At 45.6% G+C, this 18148-nt stretch overlaps 1 protein-coding gene across 6 annotated transcripts in view; it reads left to right on the forward strand.

Moving 5' to 3' along the window:
• The window catches only part of AGBL2 (AGBL carboxypeptidase 2), a 71049-nt gene that overhangs the window by 49937 nt on the left and 2964 nt on the right, over positions 1 to 18148 (forward strand). For all 6 annotated transcript variants that reach the window (XM_053287475.1, XM_053287478.1, XM_053287473.1 and 3 more), the window contains 5 exons: positions 2433 to 2552; positions 5939 to 6055; positions 7309 to 7384; positions 8698 to 8889; positions 9224 to 9266. In XM_053287475.1, coding sequence (XP_053143450.1) covers positions 2433 to 2552; positions 5939 to 6055; positions 7309 to 7384; positions 8698 to 8889; positions 9224 to 9266 — 548 coding nt within the window. The remainder of the gene's footprint in view (positions 1 to 2432; positions 2553 to 5938; positions 6056 to 7308; positions 7385 to 8697; positions 8890 to 9223; positions 9267 to 18148) is intronic.

Below are 18148 nucleotides of genomic sequence, written 5' to 3' on the forward strand. Positions count from 1 at the left end.
GCTGAACCGGTCCGGAGGTCTGTAACAGTGTGCCCGAACCGAACCATGCACACTACTACTTTTTGGCGCTCGTCCACTAAGAGGCTCTATCAGGCTTCCTGGAGGGCCTTCGATGTGTGGTACCAGTGGGAGGGTATAATTTCCTCATCTGCCTCAGTGAACTCTGTCCTTTCCTTTTTGCAGGATTGGCTAGATGGGGTCCCAAGCCAAATACTCTTAGGAGACAGGTGGCGGCACTCTCTTTGGTGCTGAGGGTCAATGATTCCATGTCACTGTTGACCCATCCCCATGTAAAGAGTTTTTTGAAGGGGGTGGCTGTAAGCCCTTGAGTAGTGCACAGATTCCCCACATTGGATTTAAATTTGGTGTTTCAGGATCTAACCAAGATAACTATTACCTCAGTTCGTAGGGTCTTGGAGCTGAGAGCATTGCCCATCAGGAAAGAGCTTGGTCAAACCTTCCCAGATTATGTGGTTTTCTGTACAGATCCTTCTTTTGTTCCCAATATCCATTCAGTTTTTCATAGGTCACAAGAAATTTTCTTACCTTCCTTTTGTCCAAGTCCTTCCAATGCAAAGGAAAGGTCTTGGCACACTAGACCTTAGGCGGGCTGTGAGGGTTTACATCAGATGGACTAGATGTTTTCACCAGTCAGAGACCTTTGTTTCTTTCAATGTCTGCACCCTGGGAAAAAGGGTTTCCTCTTCCACTCTGGGCTGTTGGATTTGGGCGTGTATATATCAGGCCTACTTCTGTTGGAGCTCCTCCACCTCTTTGCATAGTGGCTCATTCCACACGTAGTGCAGCGACATTGGCTGCGTTTTCTACTCAGGCTCCTCTGATTGACATTTGTCGGGCAGCAACTTGGTCCTGTCCGTCTACTTTTGTTAGACACTACAAGCTGAGTTCCCTAGCATCTGCTGACGCTTTGTCCGGCAGAAGGGTGCTTCAGCAGGTAGTCAAGACTTAGGAAGTAGAGATTTTCACTCCCAGTGGGACTGAGGGAAGGTCCCTTATGTAGGTCCCGCTGTCAGATACACTTCTCTTCCCTGCTGGAGAACAGAACATTGAACTTACCTGAAGAGTCCATTCTCAGCAGGAAAGTGGAGTGCATCAGCCCCACCCGTATCTCTGCTTCTTTGCTTATTGAGCCAGTAATTTCGATTTGGTTTCACAATATATCTTTCTGAGTCTTCCAACTGGGGGAAATATTGAGTTAGAGGTTTGGGATGGTTATTTCCTTTCCTCTCTTGAGTTGTTTGGTTTCTGTTATCCGTTAATGTATTTATCACTGTATTTTCATGGGTACTGTTGGCTTTGTCAGTCAGAACTGTTTTCTCAGGGGATGCTCCTCCCACTCGCAGGAGGGGGCCCACTGGGGAGTGTTGAAGTCTGATTGGCCCTGTCTAGGAGCGAATGGGAGAGAGCAACCCGCTGTCGGATGCACTCCACTTCCCTGCTGAGAATGGACTCTTCAGGTAAGTACAGTGTTCCATTATCCCACATTGGGGCTGGGGAGCTGAGGCTGAAAGGGAGTGGCTTGCCTAAGGCCACCTAGTGAGTTTGTGACAGAGATGAGATTCACAGTGGGCAAGTCCTGATTTGCAGTTCAGTCTCTTAACTATCACACTGCACCAGTCCCTCTAATTCCCTCTAGTGTTCCCATCTGTGTGTAGAATGAGTTTTGTTCTGGGTGGCAGTATCAAGGCTGTGTGCGCACACATGCATTCAGAGTGGAGCCTTCCAGATTCAACCTGAGTGGGATCTAAAATGAACTGAGTGGACATAAAAAAAAACTTGTGAGCACATGTACATACACACACACACCTTAGAGGGAACACTGCACTGCACCAGCTCTCAAAGAAGAGGTGATAGATTTTTATTACTGATATTCATTAGTGAAAGCACAGTTATTATCTAGGAGGTTACTCTGACACACATGCAACTTATTTTTATGTGACAGTTGTTACAGGAATGAATGCTTTAACTGAGGGGAGTCTTGAACTTCCCTGCAAAGAAAATATGGTGGTTTTAGTGCTGAGGAAATGCATCTGTAGAACTTCTATCTTGGGTAAAGATATCTAGATTACCAGCAAGGAATAAGTGAAATAATTATGCTTCTGTGGTCCAAAAATAAAAGACTATGTGTACATCCTAAGAAAACTATGCTGCTGGTTGCTCTTGGGATCAGGATTACATATCCACTAGGACAACACTAGGCAAATGTCCAAGAATTTGGTTTATGGGTTTATAGGCTAAGCGTGAAAAAAAAACACTGGGACATTAAGTGCTACAGAGAAATTTCAGTAGGACCTTAATGATTGCATGTATGTGAAATCTAGGAAGACTTGTGTAGCTGCAGCAGTAGAGTGACTATTTGTGTTATAACTGGGAACACTTCACAAGTGGTCATATTTTTAAATTTTCTGGAGGATTATAATGAGAAGAAGAAAAAGAAGAAGAAGAAGAATCTGCAAACAAGGAAGGAAAGAAATAATTTGCATCAGAAATGTTCTCCAAGCCATGCACTGAAGCATCAGGAAGATGTTCTGGTAAGAAGCAAGTAAAATCAGGGCAGAGTGCTCTTATTGAGGGTACCGCCAGCTAGAAATGTTTCCCAATGAAATGCAAATCTGATACTGGGATTTTCTGTTGTCTGAATTTCTGTTTATGGCTGTCTTGGGGAGATGTTCTAGGGCAGGGATTCTCAACATTGGGTCCCCAAATGTTCAACTCCCATAATCCCCAGCCACAGTGGTCTCTAGTTGGGGATTATGGGGGTTCAAGTCCAATAACATCTGGAGACCCAACGTTGAGAATCCCTGTTCTAGGGTACATTTCCCCAATAACAATTCTTGCTTTGTTACACTTTGTCCTTCATTATCATGGTATATATGTACTCTTTCCTCGGGTTTGTAATTTTAAAAAGAAAACAAAAACTAACTGTGCACAATTACAACTGTGCATCCTTGTATCAATAACTTTGAGGGAGAATAACCTTATATATATTTGTAAGATTGTGAAGTAGTCAAAGTTGTGCAAGTCAGAAACAACTCCTATTTTTTCTGTCCTTTCCTGCATTAAAAAGTGAATGGAAGAATAGCAAGGTGTCTATGGTAAATGGTTGTTTCTAGAAAATCAGTGTGTGTGCATAGGTATAATTGAGGCATACAATTGAGGCTATGTCCCTGGGCTGCTGGTCTCTGAGGGCCACTGACAGCTCATCGCTTCCCCTTATGGTTTGTCTCCTGGGGAGCCTGGATTCTGGGTGCTGAATGTTGCAGAATCATGCTGCCGCCAGATATAAGGCCTGCTTGCCTTTGCAGGCCCTGCCAGTCATTTAGTCACTCATTTGCCTACCGCTGCTGCTCTCCTGGGGATGCCCTAATTGTTGCTACGCCATTGGGTTTACAGATTATTTGTAAATCTGGGTTTACAGATTCTCTTTACGGATTTGGATTGTTTTTAATCACAATGCAGTCATATCTGCAAGCTTTTTCTCAGCAACCAGAGAGAATCTAAAGGAAAGAGTTGTGGTATGCAAGGACAAGATAGTGGAGTTGAATTGGGAATGTTAATGGTTTGTTCACAGAGAGGCAAGTGCAATCTCTCTTCAGTGCTCCTGCTGCTGGCTGTTTGTTAGCCCCGCCTCTGCTCCAGGACTGGAATAAAAATAACTAAAGCAGCATTCAAAAGCTGACCTGGATCAATGAATGGATTAACCCAAAACACCACATTTGCCAACATTTCCAGCCTGGGAGCAGGAAGTGCTGGCAAACAGAGGCAGGGGGTGGGCGGGGGCAAACACGAAGGGAGGGAGTGGGCAGGCAGCAGCAGCAGGAGTGGCAGGATGGCTGGAGGGAGAAGGGAGGGGAAGGAGATGCCTTGCAAAGCAGCTCATGTTCCAATGACGCCTTGGAATACTGGTAGCTCTGCCCCTGCTATAATTGTTTGAATTTTAACGCAGTTGGATTTTATACACACAACCTCACTGGGGAGGCCTGGTGGGTGGGCTGCTTGGAAGGCAGGAGATCACTTGCCTTCCCTGACAGACAAGTCGCCGTCGTCCTTCCCTCTGTCACACCTCACACCCACACAAGTGGCAGTGCAGCAGAAGGAGATGCTGGGAGCGGGAGGACCCCCCCCCCACACACACACATCCCAGGGTGCCTGGGGCATGAGTGCAGCAGCTGCTCTTGGCACAGCCGCTCCTTCCCCTGGCTCACTACCGGAAATGGTGGCTGGCTGCGGGGGACACAATTTAACCTGGCAGCAATCGGTTTGCTTAACCTCAGCTAAAAGCTGGGTTAAAAACTCCGGCTTGGCACACAGACAGCGCTGGGATCTGGCTTGATCCCAGTGATTCATATGTGCAGCCTAACCCATGCTGGGCTGCCCTAGCCTGGTTAGGCTGCGCATGTGAATACTTTTATTGAATTTCAGTGGAATACTCTGTGGAAAAAATACTCTTGATTTGTGCAAATGTTTATTGAGAAAATGAACCTGCCTTATATGGAGTCAGACCATCAGTTCATTTAGCCTGCCTGGGAGCTATTCAGACATGGTGTCATGCTTCGGGGTATCCAAAGAGTGATTCTGCTTCTGAGTAGATTTGCAGCTGTTTAATTCGGGTGATTCGATGGGCCTTTCACAAAGGGTCGGTTCTTGTCGGCATTCCCTGTGAATCTTTTTCCTCTGTGTGTTCCCACATCTTGCTCCAGGTTTTTTCTCCAACCAATCACATCCCAGAGGAGGTGAGAAACCTGTTGTTGTTGTTGTTGTTAGTTTGACAGCTAGTTGCGAAAGACCAGCAAGACAAGTTGCCAAGCAGCCAGATCAAACAACAGAACACTTAACACTCAACAGAACACAAACAACAGACCTTAACCTGAACCTGCCAAATCTGACCTAAATCTTTGCTGATTTTTATAGTGAACTTGCTTTTGTGACTGCCTTCATCTCCTCATGTTCACCCCACCCCACCCCACCCCAGACCATTTAAGAGGCCATGGAAGCTTAAAGTAGAAATCATTGGTTTCTCTCTGTGATTAAGAAAAATGCAGCCTCATGGAATCAGCTCAGACATAAAGTGCTCAGGTTACATCAAACCTGTAGTCTCCATTGTTAAATTCCAGGCATCCTCCAACAACATCTGCATATGTAAAGCCTATTTTCCTGTGGTGACCAGGCTTCAATAAGCAGAAGCCAGAGACTCCTATATTATTTTAAAGTAGCCAAAAGACTGGAGTAGCAGCACTAGCATTCCAGAGGGGATGCAAGCTAAAAGCCCTGTGTGTAAAAGTCCCTGGTCTACTTTGACAGACAGCAGCTCTCTGGGGTTTCAGAGATGCCAGGGATTGAACCTAGGATCTTAGATACATTATGCCCCAAGTGTTATAATGAGATGATAGACATAGATATTTGTCTATAAGTGATATATGTGTTGTATTAGAATTATCACTATGCACTTTTGTATCTGCACAAACTACCCAGTCTCCTTCTATATGACAAATACCTTATACACTTTAGCTGTATTGTGATATTATTCATATACATGCTTTTGGGTGAATGACTGTATGTGCATTTACTTTAAAGTGAACCTGGGTACAAGTCCCCTCAAATTCATGGTACAGATAAACAGAGGTACAACAATTCACTTCTTAACATATGTGAATAACTGTACCTGTATACAGATCTGTACCTGTGTACACTGTACACAACTTGTATGTGTGTTGAACATAACATATGAATAGGGTTAAATCATGATTGTTTTTGTGTGGCTGTCTCCCCTTTTGCATTTCTGCTTTGTTTTTTCTACTCTAGGAATTGGAATTCTCTGTGAACAAGAAATGTTGCTCAGTTTCCTGCTCAACCTTTTCTCTCACTATGATTTAAGAGTGAATCAAAATACCTTCTTTTTACTGTTAAATTCATCTAGGCAAACACAATTTCTCCAAGCCCTAGAAAGCACCATAGTCTTTCTAAGAAATCACAAGGAGACAACAGTTCAGAACAGAAGAACAGACAGATCGATCAAGTAATATGTGTATGTCAGGTAGGTTTGTGGAATACTGTATTGTGTTTTGCTACTGTTCACTGTATGGTTAGTGCTTTTCAGACAAAAATCTAAAAGAATCTAAGTTATCAGAGTATTAAATCTGTAGTCTATTCTCTAACAGCTTATGAGGAAGTATTATTGGCATCTGCTTAGAAGTTAGAACTAAATATAAGAGTTTGGGCCTAGTTCATTGAAGCTTTTCCTAAGGGTTGGGAGACCTTAGTGACCTATTTTCAGGTGGCTTTGGGAGCAGCTGAGGAAGAAATTGCTTTCCCCCCCCGCCCCATGCCTATGTGAAACACTGTTATGCATGTGTAATGTTAGTATGTGAACCAGTATTTCCATAAACTATTTTTCCCCTGAACTATATTCTATATCCTGCCATGACCACCCCTCCAAAGTATCTCTTTTTTTCTTATGGCTTTCTCTAGTTGTGAAACATTTTTCTTTCCTTTTTTTAGTACATTTTAAACTTCTAGATTTCTAGACCATAAATGTCTAGATTCATGAAGGGATTAAAATAGTTTGTGGTGCTTTTCATAGAAAGGATCTACATTGACTGTTTCAGGGTATGGTCTGAAGGAACATGATAATGCAGTGATGCAGAAACTGAGAAGTAGGCCTGTGAAACTATTTGGCTTTTAATATACAAGGCCAAATAATCCACATAGCCCCCTCCCCCCAACCCCTGACATCATGCAGAGGTGACCATCCCCACCACTTACTTCCATGCAATGCCGTGCTGCTCCTGGCACCAGTAAGTCCCCTTAATGGAACCCTGCTAGGCCTAGTGAAATTTGGGAAGGGTTGCCTCCACACAGTGCTAAGGGGGCTGTGTGAACACTGGATATTCAGAGCTGAATATTTGCACAGGCCTACTAATCTGGGTGTGGTTAGTGCTGGATAAGGGACTGACTGGGAACCCTATTTACTCTGCCTTGTGCTCGGTGGAAGAAAGGCAGGATGTAAATGCAATAAATAAATGTGTTCTGGGTAACTTACTTTTGTAGTGTAGCATCCTTGACACCTGCAGACTTCTTGTTTTTGTTGGAGCTGTCCAAGAAACACGGGACAAGGGTTCCCCCAAATTTGCTGTAGTGAATGTGTGTATACATCATCAGAAAAGCAAGTTTGTCTATGACAAGTTGCAGAGTACATGAAGAGTACAAGTGGTGTACATTAGTTTATTATACTGAATAAGCAAGTAAGAAAGGCAGAGATTGATTTATCCTCTACCTCTTTATATACAGGTTCAGGAACTGGAGAATTCAGTCTCTTCATTTATGCAAGAAAAAACCCCAGATGCTGTTCAGGACAAATATTCAGGTCTGAAATTAACCATGGCACATGTTATAGAAAATGGTTTTGTTTTGACATGTGCATACATACAAATACAATGAATATGTATATAGTTCATTTCAACAAAAGTTCCCAAAGCAGTTTACATAGATTTAAATAAATAAAATGACTCCCTGTCTCCTAAGGGCTCACAATCTTAAAAAGAAATATAAGAGAGATACTAGCAACAGCCACTGGAGGGGTACTGTGCTGGGGATGGATCAGGCCAGTTGCTCTCTCCCTGCTAAATAAAGAGAATAACCACTTTGCTCAGTTAGCAGGGGATATGCTACCTAGGTATGTTATGACAAAAGCTAACAGAAGCTCTTTACAATTGCCTCAAAATGTCTACAGGCAGTCAGTTAAATGGAAGCCATTACCATCTCTTGCTGGATAACTGTATTCTGCATCACTTGCTGGATCTGCAACTCTTGCTGGATAACTGTATAGACGTGATGGAGGAAAAGGGAGCCTGTTAGCTATTTCTGGAACCAGCCCCACATCCCATATGGATCAATGAAACGATGTGATCATCACATCTAGTCGATGTGAACGACTAAATCATGTCACAATTGGCTTCCAATCTAGTCAATTTCACTTCAAGGAAAAGCTTGTGTGTTTCCCTCATCCTTTTTTAAAGGGACACATGAACACATAAATGGATATGCACAAACCCATTCACATATTGAGATCAATGTTATTTTAAAACTCCTTTTAAAAAATCCGACATGTTCAAAATATAGCAGAGAGAGGAGATGGGTTATGATGGACACTTTTCAGTAATACTCATGACAGTCACACCAAAATAAAACACATCTGTTGTAGCAGTGCTGGTCATGCTTTGGAGGCTTGTTTCAGCTTTTCCAGGATATAGCTTGAATCTGTATGTGAAATTGGAAGTAATGTACATAGCATCACTGAAATTCGAAAGTGTCAGTTTTACTCTTGTGCATGAACACTGTGGATTTTTAAGGCACTTGAAGCTGCCTGCATTTCACTGTGCAACATGTTGTTGTTAAGCATGTTTACATACCATTCTTCAACAAACGTTCTTAAAAGTCGTTTATATAGCAAATGGATGAAAAGCTGGTTCTCTGTCCCAAAGGGCTCACAATCTAAAAGAACCGTACAAAGACATGAGCAACAGCCATGAGGAAGGATGCTGTTTTGAGTTGAATAGTGAACTTGCTATTCTCCTCCTCCTTGTAAGGGAGCTGATGTTTCAAAAAGTGCCTCTTTTCCCAGTTAGCAGGGAAAGATCTCATCTTACTCGTGTCTCCCACAAAATGTATGTGTTGTAGGTCTTCCCTTAGGTAAGCAGAGCATCCCTGTTGTTGCCTGTGAGCACAAGATGAAGGAGCCCCAGCCCCTCCTCATAACTATGATTTCACCACCAACACAGCGACGGAGCCTCACAACCTCCCCCATCAAGCAGCATCCACCTCCCTTCTATGGTCAGCCAAATGAAGAACTACATGGGAAACAGAATGCAGGTATGGGACAGCTAGGTAGACTAAACTGTGGGCTTAAAGGGTGGGAGTGATGATCACTAGAAGTTAATTATTCTGATAATTCTGCCAGATAAAGAAGATAAACTGAGGTGTAGGATAGAATTAAAATACCTGTTGGACACCAGATCTGTCCCGTAGGTTGTATAAGTTCAAAATGTAACTAATCACAAGTAGAATATTTGATCATCATCCTTGTTCTCCACAGAAGATATACAGAGGAAATCTCTTAGCACTTGGTGACATAAATAGATTAAGCCAATCTTACATGATTCGGCATTTATGGCTGGCACTGATCTTTGTTTTCCTTTCTCTACAGGGCTATCATCTTCTAAACCTGGTCTTGGAGTCAGACGGTACAGGTACTGTGTCACAATTCTTCTTGGATATCATGACAACTAGTGAAATGGCACTGGTTTAATCCTCAAATTTAAGGTCCTTTCTTTGTCACAATTTTCTTACATGGAGATGATCTCTGTGCAAGAAAACATCACATCTGCCATTTTGTGTCAAGTGTGGTTTGAATGCTTTTTGCATGCTGAGGACATTGATAGAGCCTCTGCTGAATATATTATTTATTCAACATATTTCTATACTGCCCAAAATGTCTGTCTCTGGGCAGTTTACAATTAAAACCATTTAAACATTAAAACCATTCACATTAAAATCATTTAAAACCCCACATTAAAATCAAAACTATAAATCTAATTAAAAGCCTGGGTAAAAGTTGCCAGAGATGGGGAGACTCTTATTTCAACAGGGAGCATATTCCAAAGTCCAAGGGCAGCAACAGAGAAGGCACATTCCCGAGTACCCACCAGATGAGTTGGTGGCAACCTCAGATGAACCTCTCCAGATGATCTTAACAGGCAATGGGGCTCATGGTGAAGCCCCATCATTCATATATATAGCTGATATACATGGGCTGCACATCACATATTAAGGTAAACTTATTTTCCTAAACTGAAATTATTTCAGCACAGGAAAATTATTTTGTGTTAAGCAGCCCTAGCTAGCTCTGACCAAACTTGTGACATTTGAAATAAATCAAAGTACTTGGCCATTAACAGGCATCTTTACATTTGGCAATGGAAGCTGTATAAGAAGAAAGTACCAGAAGAGTGAGTCTTTGGGCCAGGCCTGCTCAGCTTCAGCCCTCCTGCAGATGTTGGCCTACAACTCCCATAATCCCTGGCTATTGGCTACTGTGGCTGGGGATTATGGGAGTTGTAGTCCAAAAACAACTGAGGGCCTAAGTTGAGCAGGCATGCTTTGGGCCAAACTGCATGTTACATGGGAGATTTGTGATTGGATTCCCCAAAGAGTTAAAAATCCCTGCCTCAGCACCACCACTGAGTAAATTGACTGCTCTCTATGGCTGCATTTTTAAACAAACTAACTGGAAGTTCCAGTGTTTTATCTGTGGTTTTACTATCAGTACAGTCTGGGCATAGTACCTTTTCTACTTTATGGTAAATCACCTCAGTATTTTGATAACCTAACTACAGATTCCTCATTTTCCTGCTTAGTTGCTAGGTCTCAAATAACCAGGCAATACACAATATTGCAGACTGGCGATCTGTCTAGAAGCAATTTTTGATTTTCACAAGACCCCTGACACACCTGAAATAATGTTATCTGCTTCTTGCACATTATAATCAAGTTGAACTGGGTTAATTTGTGGGTAGGGTAATGTGTGGTGTGGTTTCTGTTTAATGGAAGAGGAATCCTGAACAGGTAGCTGATCTCTAGATACTTTCCAGCTGCATGATCTGTGACATATAAGAACGACTTAAATGACAGGAACACATAGAAGCACATTTTCTGCAAATAATTCAGTTGCTGCTAATCCATAGGGTAAGCTTGGTAAAACCATCTCCATTGTATGGTGTCCTCATCTTTTTGTGTAAGAGGTGCTGCTTCTGCATTAGCTCTTTTCTCCAGAATTGCTATCCTCCACTTGCTCATGTTTTATGGAACACCCAAACAACATTGTTGCTAGCCCATTGCATTCCAGTGTTTTCTGAATGCTCAACTTGTTTGTTCTTAAGTTCTTGTTTGTGGCAATTTTTCTGACTAGTAACAGAATTGAAGTGTTAGCCTTTCATGTGTGGATCACATGGTGAGCAGTATGGTCATTAAGTTAGGGCCACCATGGGCTTGGTTGCATTGCTAATTGTTTCTCTTTCTCCAATATTTTTAAAGAGCATTCACACCTGTAGCTTTGGATATGTGTGTATACACACACACACACACACGAAGCAGAAGTCCGCCCTCGCTCTGCAGCACATAATCTCCAGCCCATCAGGCTCCAAGATCCTGCTGCTTGAAGTTAGTGGGGGCAGCAAGATGTCTGAGCGCTGCAGGAACTCCCTGCAGCCCTGGGACAGCTGATATTACTCCTTTATCCAGTGAATACTGCTGCATGTCTTTGTGCTTCCCAACTGAGGTGCCCCCAGGCAGAACATCTGCCTGCCTGCCCTCCCACCAGCTCTTCCCCATCTGAGGAGGGAAAGTGGAAGAGAAACCAGTGGAGTGCCAGTGGCCTTTTGTCTTCAAGCCACACGTACTCTTTCCCATGCCACACTTGGAGTTATTGTTGTCCCTCTCAAGAAGCCTATGATTTAAGCCCTTATTCTGGGAAGTAAGTTCCATTTGACTGAATGTGCCTTTTAAGTCTTTTAAATTGAGAGCCAGCGTGGTGTAGTGGTTAGAGTGCTGGACTAGGACTGGGGAGACCTGAGTTCAAATCCCCATTCAGCCATGAAACTAGCTGGGTGACTCTGTGCCAGTCACTTCTCTCTCAGCCTAACCTACTTCACAGGGTTTTTGTGAAAGAGAAACTCAAGTATGTAGTACACTGCTCTGGGCTCCTTGGAGGAAGAGCGGGATATAAATGTTAATAATAACAATAATAAATAATAAGTTTGAGTAAACATTCTAGCACATCATACCCTCCCCCATTACTTTTAAACAGTGCAAGACTGTCAGTCACAAGCAATATTTTTATCTTTATTCCCATTGGTGTGCAACAGCATAAGTTCTACAGTAATTTAAAATCCTGCAACATGAAACAAGGACACTATCTGGACTGTGATCCGTTGTAACTATAAGGAATGGGTTCTGCGCCTGCGCAGGGACCTCTCAGGCTGATTGTCTAGCTCCTCTTGACGCCCCTCCTCTGCCTGCACATGCTGTGCCGAGACCGTTAAGATTGGCGGTCGGGGCGTCTCCTCCTCAGTTTCTCTTTGCGATCGGACCTCGTAGCTGTTGCTCCTCGAGAGAAATTTAATAGAGTATTGGACTTTTGGTTTGAACTTGGATTGGACTTGGTTAGGAATTACTCTTGTTGGACGGATTTGTTGAAAGATCGTTTGCCTTTACGACTTGACCACGGAATGGATATCGGATTGTGTTGTGTGATGGACTTTGGATTTGGTGACTATACTTTGCCTCCATTGGCGCGATTTGACTATGGAGGAGAAGAAAACTTTTAAAAGATGTGAGAAGTGTCGGGCCAAGCTGCCCTCGACAGATCACCATGATTTGTGCTTAATGTGCCTAGGAGAGGAGCATAATACCGCTGCTTGTAGGGTATGTTGCTCTTTTTCAAAACAGACGAGGCAGAATAGGGCGCTGCGCCTTTGGGCAGCATTATATGATGAGGCACTCCGCCCGCCGACACCACAGCCGGGCCCCTCAGCAGGTTCCCCTTCAATGTCGGGGGGCCGTTCAACATTGAGCGCTTCTGGCTCTCTGGAGTCCAGCGACCGCAGAACTGCAGAGCGGCAGTCTAAAACCCCGGCTTCTAATACTGTGAGGTCTTTGGAAGTTGTTTTCAAAAAGCCCAAGGATGTTGCTAAGAAGGTGAAGCACAAGCATCGAGAGTGCATGAAGGGATTGGAAGCGCAGAGAACAAAGGCGCACCGTACCCCTTCACCGACGTCGGCACAAACTTTCGATGGTGACTCAGATGAGTCTAACTCGGCATCAACATCGGTGGCAGCACCACGTTCGGCGTCGGCATCGACAGCACAGCCGCCTCTTTCGATATTGGCGTCGACATAGACGATTCCGCCTCCTTGGCCGGCATCGACATCGACATCTTCTGATATTGACGTTGACGTTAACGGCACCGTCGCAGTTATCGACATTGACACTACCATCGACATCGACACTAGCTTCGACATCGACTTTGGCTGCCTCGCCAGTTCAGGGCATGAATTACGGTACAACATCGGCATTGACGTTGGCAGTTTCGGCCACGGCTTTAGGGAGAGCTCCTTGTCTGCTCTCTCCGGCAAAGACCCCCTCTCAATCTCCTTCTACTCCCAGAACACCGGGTTACGGCATCCAGGAAGGAGGGCAGAGGGCGGATCTGCATGACCTAATGGACTCGGCTTCCAGTACTCCGTCTGGATCGACGTTCCAGGGATTTTTGAGCACTGGCCTCGATGATGAGCAGGTTGAGGGAGATCCGGCTCGACTGCCTGGGACACCTGCCTACTCACCTGTACGTGTTCGTCTACCATCTGCTGTGGAGCCCGCTGTGGGGCTACCTTCTGGACTTCCAATGCACAGCTGCGGATTCTGACACACGCTGCCAGGGGACTATGCAGATTACTTGCGCTGGAAGGCTATGCAGCAACCCTCTGCCCAGCGCCCTGTGAAGCAGCCACAGTTTTCTGCTGTTCAGGGGCAGGCGGCAGTATCACCTCAACCCCTGCCAGTCATGCAGCTTCAGCCACCAGTTTTGCAGGCTCAACCACCACTGGTGCAGGTTCAGCCACCAGCTATACAGCCTCCGGCCATGCAGCTTCAGGCACCTGCCGCACCGCCTCACCCACCAGCTGTGCAGTGTCAGCCTCAAACCTTGCAACATCTGCCACCAGCTGTACAACCCATGGAGAAGCCTGGGGGGGAAAGGAAGCGGAAATCTACTCCCCCACCCTCAGAGCCACCTTCCTCCCCGGGGGGGACAGCCAGGATGACGATTCTGTGGCGAGCTCTGACTCTGACGCCATCAGTAGGAGATCAGACCCTCCCTCTGACGTCCCTCCTCGTCTCTCTACTTCACCAACGGAGGAGTTGAAAGCTTATCATACGCTCATAAGAGATATAGAGGAGGCTCTGGGAATGAGCCTGAAGTCTCCAGATACAGAGGTTGTAGATCCTGTGTATAACATGATGGGGAAATCGAAGTCCTCACACCCAGTTGCTCTTACTATGATTCCAGCGATAAGTAAGGCAGCGAGGGCAGCGTGGGAACAGATGCATGTCAGATGCATGTCTCCCACTTCTAAACGCTTGGAGAATTTGTATAGGGTTACTGAAGAGGACAACACTTACCTGCTGCGTCACCCGGTACCTAATTCTTTGGTGGTTGACTGCACGTCAACATCAAGGGGGGGTCGCTGGCATACAACACCTGCAGATAAAGAAGGAAGAAAGATAGACGTCATGGGTAGAAAAAATTACAGCACGGCGAGTTTGGCAATTAGAGTGGCCAATTATGCAGCCTGTATGGCCCGATACAATCATTTGTTGTGGGATGCGCTGCTGCAGGATTCCACCTCCATGTCACCAGAGGACTTCCAGTGGAAGTTTAATGAAACCTATGAAAGAACCACAGCAGTGACAAGGCAGCAGCTGAGTGCCTTTAAACACTTGGCAGAGACAGAATCCCGTACAATGGTAACCTCTGTGGTGATGTGTAGACATGCCTGGCGTCGCTCTACTGCTCTACAGCCAGATATGAAGGACAGAGTGGAATCTTTGGCATTTGTTGGTAAAGGGCTGTTCCATGAGGAGACAGACACGTCCATGGAGTCGTTTAAAAAGTCAAAATATATACGGCTCGTACCTTTATGACATTGGCTGGTGCATCAGGGACTACACCAAAGGGCCGCTCTTATTTCTGTCAGAGGCCCAACCGATTCCAAGAGAGAAAGGACTATAGGAGGCAATACTGACCCTATCAACGCCCTAAGGGGTATAACCAGAAAGCGAAAGGAAATGCAACATGACAGAACAAGAAAGCTGCAAAGCAGAGCTTTTGATGGGATGCTTCGTCCACTGCACATTCAGAACATTGGCCTGATTCCAACACCAGCGGTCAACCTAGTCAGGGCCCCCACCACCGGTCCTGTAGTTGCCAGGAATACCATCAAACTGGCAAGCCTGCCCAAGCATGGCACAATATAACATCAGACCGGTGGGTTCTAAGGATAGTACAGATGGGGTATGCGTTGGAATTTGTGGAGAAACCTCCCTTTTCGGGGCTGGTTACACACCAGCCACGGAAGTTCTACAGGAGGAGGTCAAGGTTCTGCTAGAGAAGCAGGCAATTGCTCCGGTGCAGTGGGCGAACAGACTGTCAGGGTTTTACTCCCGGTATTTCCAGATCCCAAAAAGAGATGGCGGGATCTGGGCTATAATGGACTTGAGGGGTCTCAATTATTACATAGAGACCAGGAAATTCAGAATGATCACTCTGCAGGCTATCCTGCCCTTATTGGCCCACGGGGTATGGGCAGCGACATTGGACCTGAAGGATGCCTACTTTCATGTGGGCATCCAAGAGAACCACCGCAAATATCTCAGATTCACGGTGGGGAATCAGATATATCAGTACATGGTTCTCCCGTTCGGCCTATCAGCAGCCCCAAGGGTTTTTACCAAAGTTATGGCGGTGGTGGTCGCCTACCTGAGGACTCAAGGGATGATGGTCTTCCCGTATTTAGAGGATTGGCTCCTGGTCAATTGCAGCAGGGAGGTCTTGGTCCAACATATAAGGCAGGTGATCAATCTGTTGGGAAACCTTGGTGCCAACATCAATTGGAAGAAATCAAAGCTTTCCCCAATGAGGTGGATAGATTTCATTGGGGCAGTGCTGGACTTGGAAAAAAAGAGGGTGTTTTTGCCACAGGAACGCATTCGCCAAATACACTCACTCATCCAGCAGTTTATGGGCATCCCGTGTCAGTCTTCAGTACAGATTCAGAAATTAATGGGTCTGATGGCCTCCTGCACTACCACGGTGGAGTACACGTGTCTGCACATGCGCACGTTGCAGCATTGGTACCTCCGCAACTTTCGCCCCAATGTAGACTGTCAGAACATGTGCCTGACCATACCACGGGCAGTCTTAAACAGTTTACACTGGTGGATGGAGGTGCAGAATTTAACGCAGGGGGTGTTGTTCGAAGCATTAACCCCAACCCGTTGGGTGACGACGGATGCATCCTTAACAGGATGGGGGGCGCATTACATGAACCATTGCATCCAGGGCTCCTGGACACAGCCTCAGACTCGGTAACATATCAACTATTTAGAGCTCATGGCAGTATTTCTGGCCCTGAAGGCGTTCGAGCCTGTTCTCAGAGGAGAGACTGTGCAGCTCCATTTGGACAACACGACGGCGATTGCCTACATCAATCACCGGGGGGGACAGTCTCTCGAACACTGTCTTTGTTCGCCCAGAGGCTGTGGGACTGGTGTGTGCAGCATGCTGTTTATCCAATAGCACTCCACATACGGGGGGTGGACAATTGCCTGGCTGACAGCCTGAGCAGGGTCACTAACTACGAACAGAGACACGAGTGGGAGATAAAGTAGATATATCTCCGGGAAGTGTTCGACAAATGGGGGGTCCCCTCGATAGACTTGTTTGCGAGGCGTGCCAACAAAAAGTGTGCCAACTACTGCTCACGTGCGGGCATAGGTTGGGGGTCCCTGGGAGATGCTTTTCAGCACACCTGGAGTGTGGGTTTCCTGTATCTCTTTCCACCGCTACCTCTTCTGGGCCGGGTAGTAGCGCGAATTAGTCGAGACAGGGCAGACTGCGTTCTACTGACCCCTTGGTGGCCACTCCGCTTTTGCAGTTGTCACGGGGCACCTTCCACAGGTTCCCAAAAAGACAGGACCTGCTACAAAGGGAATGGAGAAGGGTGCTGCATCCCGAAGTTCAGGGCTTGAAAATGACAGCCTGGAGAATCAGGTTATGAAAGACATCTTGCTAAATAGCAGGCGTGAGTCCACTAGGCATAATTACGCTTGCAAGTGGAAGAGGTATAGCATTTATATGAAGGGGAAAGGCATCAAGCCCTTGCGTGCCACGCCACGGGAGGTTTTGGCTTACTTAACATCACTGAAATTGATGGGGCTAGCCAACGTTTCTATCAAGCTGCATTTGGCTGCCATTTCATCCAGACATAAGGATTGGGATGGCTCAACTGTATTTTCCCATCCCGAAAGTAAACGTTTCCTGAAGGGCCTTAACAATTTGTATCAACCTGTTCGTTAGCCATTGGAACAGTGGAGCTTGTCCTTAGTGTTGTCGGCACTTACGGAACGTCCCTTTGAACTGCTGGCTACAATACCTATTAGGCTGCTATCCTTGAAGGCTGCCTTTCTGGTAGCAATCACATCTGCGAAGCGAGTGAGTGAGTTGACGGCGCTTCGTGTGGATAAGCCGTATACTCAATTCTATCCCCACAAGGTGGTTTTGAGGTTGAATCCACGCTTTCGCACTAAAGTAGTTACTGACTTTCACTTAAATCAGGAGATAGTTCTGCCTACCTTTTTTCAAGACCCTGTAACTGATTTGGAAAGGGCATTCCACTCGTTAGATGTTCGAAGGGCCCTCCTGTATTATTCGGAGCGGACTTATGCCTTCAGAAAGAGTAGGAAACTTTTAATCTCTTACAGAGGGAAATGTAGGGGTCAACCAATTTCATGTCAGCGCCTTGCGCACTGGATAGTGGAACTAATCTTTCAAGCATATAAATGCCAAGGAGTTGCACCGCCAAGCACTGTGCGGGCACATTCAACTAGGGCTTATGCAGCATCAGCAGCCGACCTGGCTGGCATCAAGATGTCGGATATCTGCATGGCTGCCACCTTGTCATCTCAGCAGCCATTTTTCAGACATTACGCTATTGACTTGAGAATGGCACGTGAAGCAAATTTCGGAAGAACTGTGCTGAAGAGGGTATTAGCCTAGGCTTTGGGTCAACTGCACCCACCTCCAGAAAGGAGAATCTTGCTAATCACCCATTCCTTATGGTTACAATGGATCACAGTCCAGATAAACAGGTTGCTTACCTGTAACTTATGATCTGGATGTGATCCGTTGTAGCCATAAGTACCCTCCCTGACCATCCCCACTGCAGTACCAGATTGGGGAGAAGGGACTTGTCAACTTGCAGATTGCCCATGACGGCAGTCTGCGAGAAACTGAGGA

This window comes from Hemicordylus capensis, chromosome 1, assembly GCF_027244095.1.
Source record: "Hemicordylus capensis ecotype Gifberg chromosome 1, rHemCap1.1.pri, whole genome shotgun sequence".
NCBI lineage: Eukaryota > Metazoa > Chordata > Lepidosauria > Squamata > Cordylidae > Hemicordylus > Hemicordylus capensis.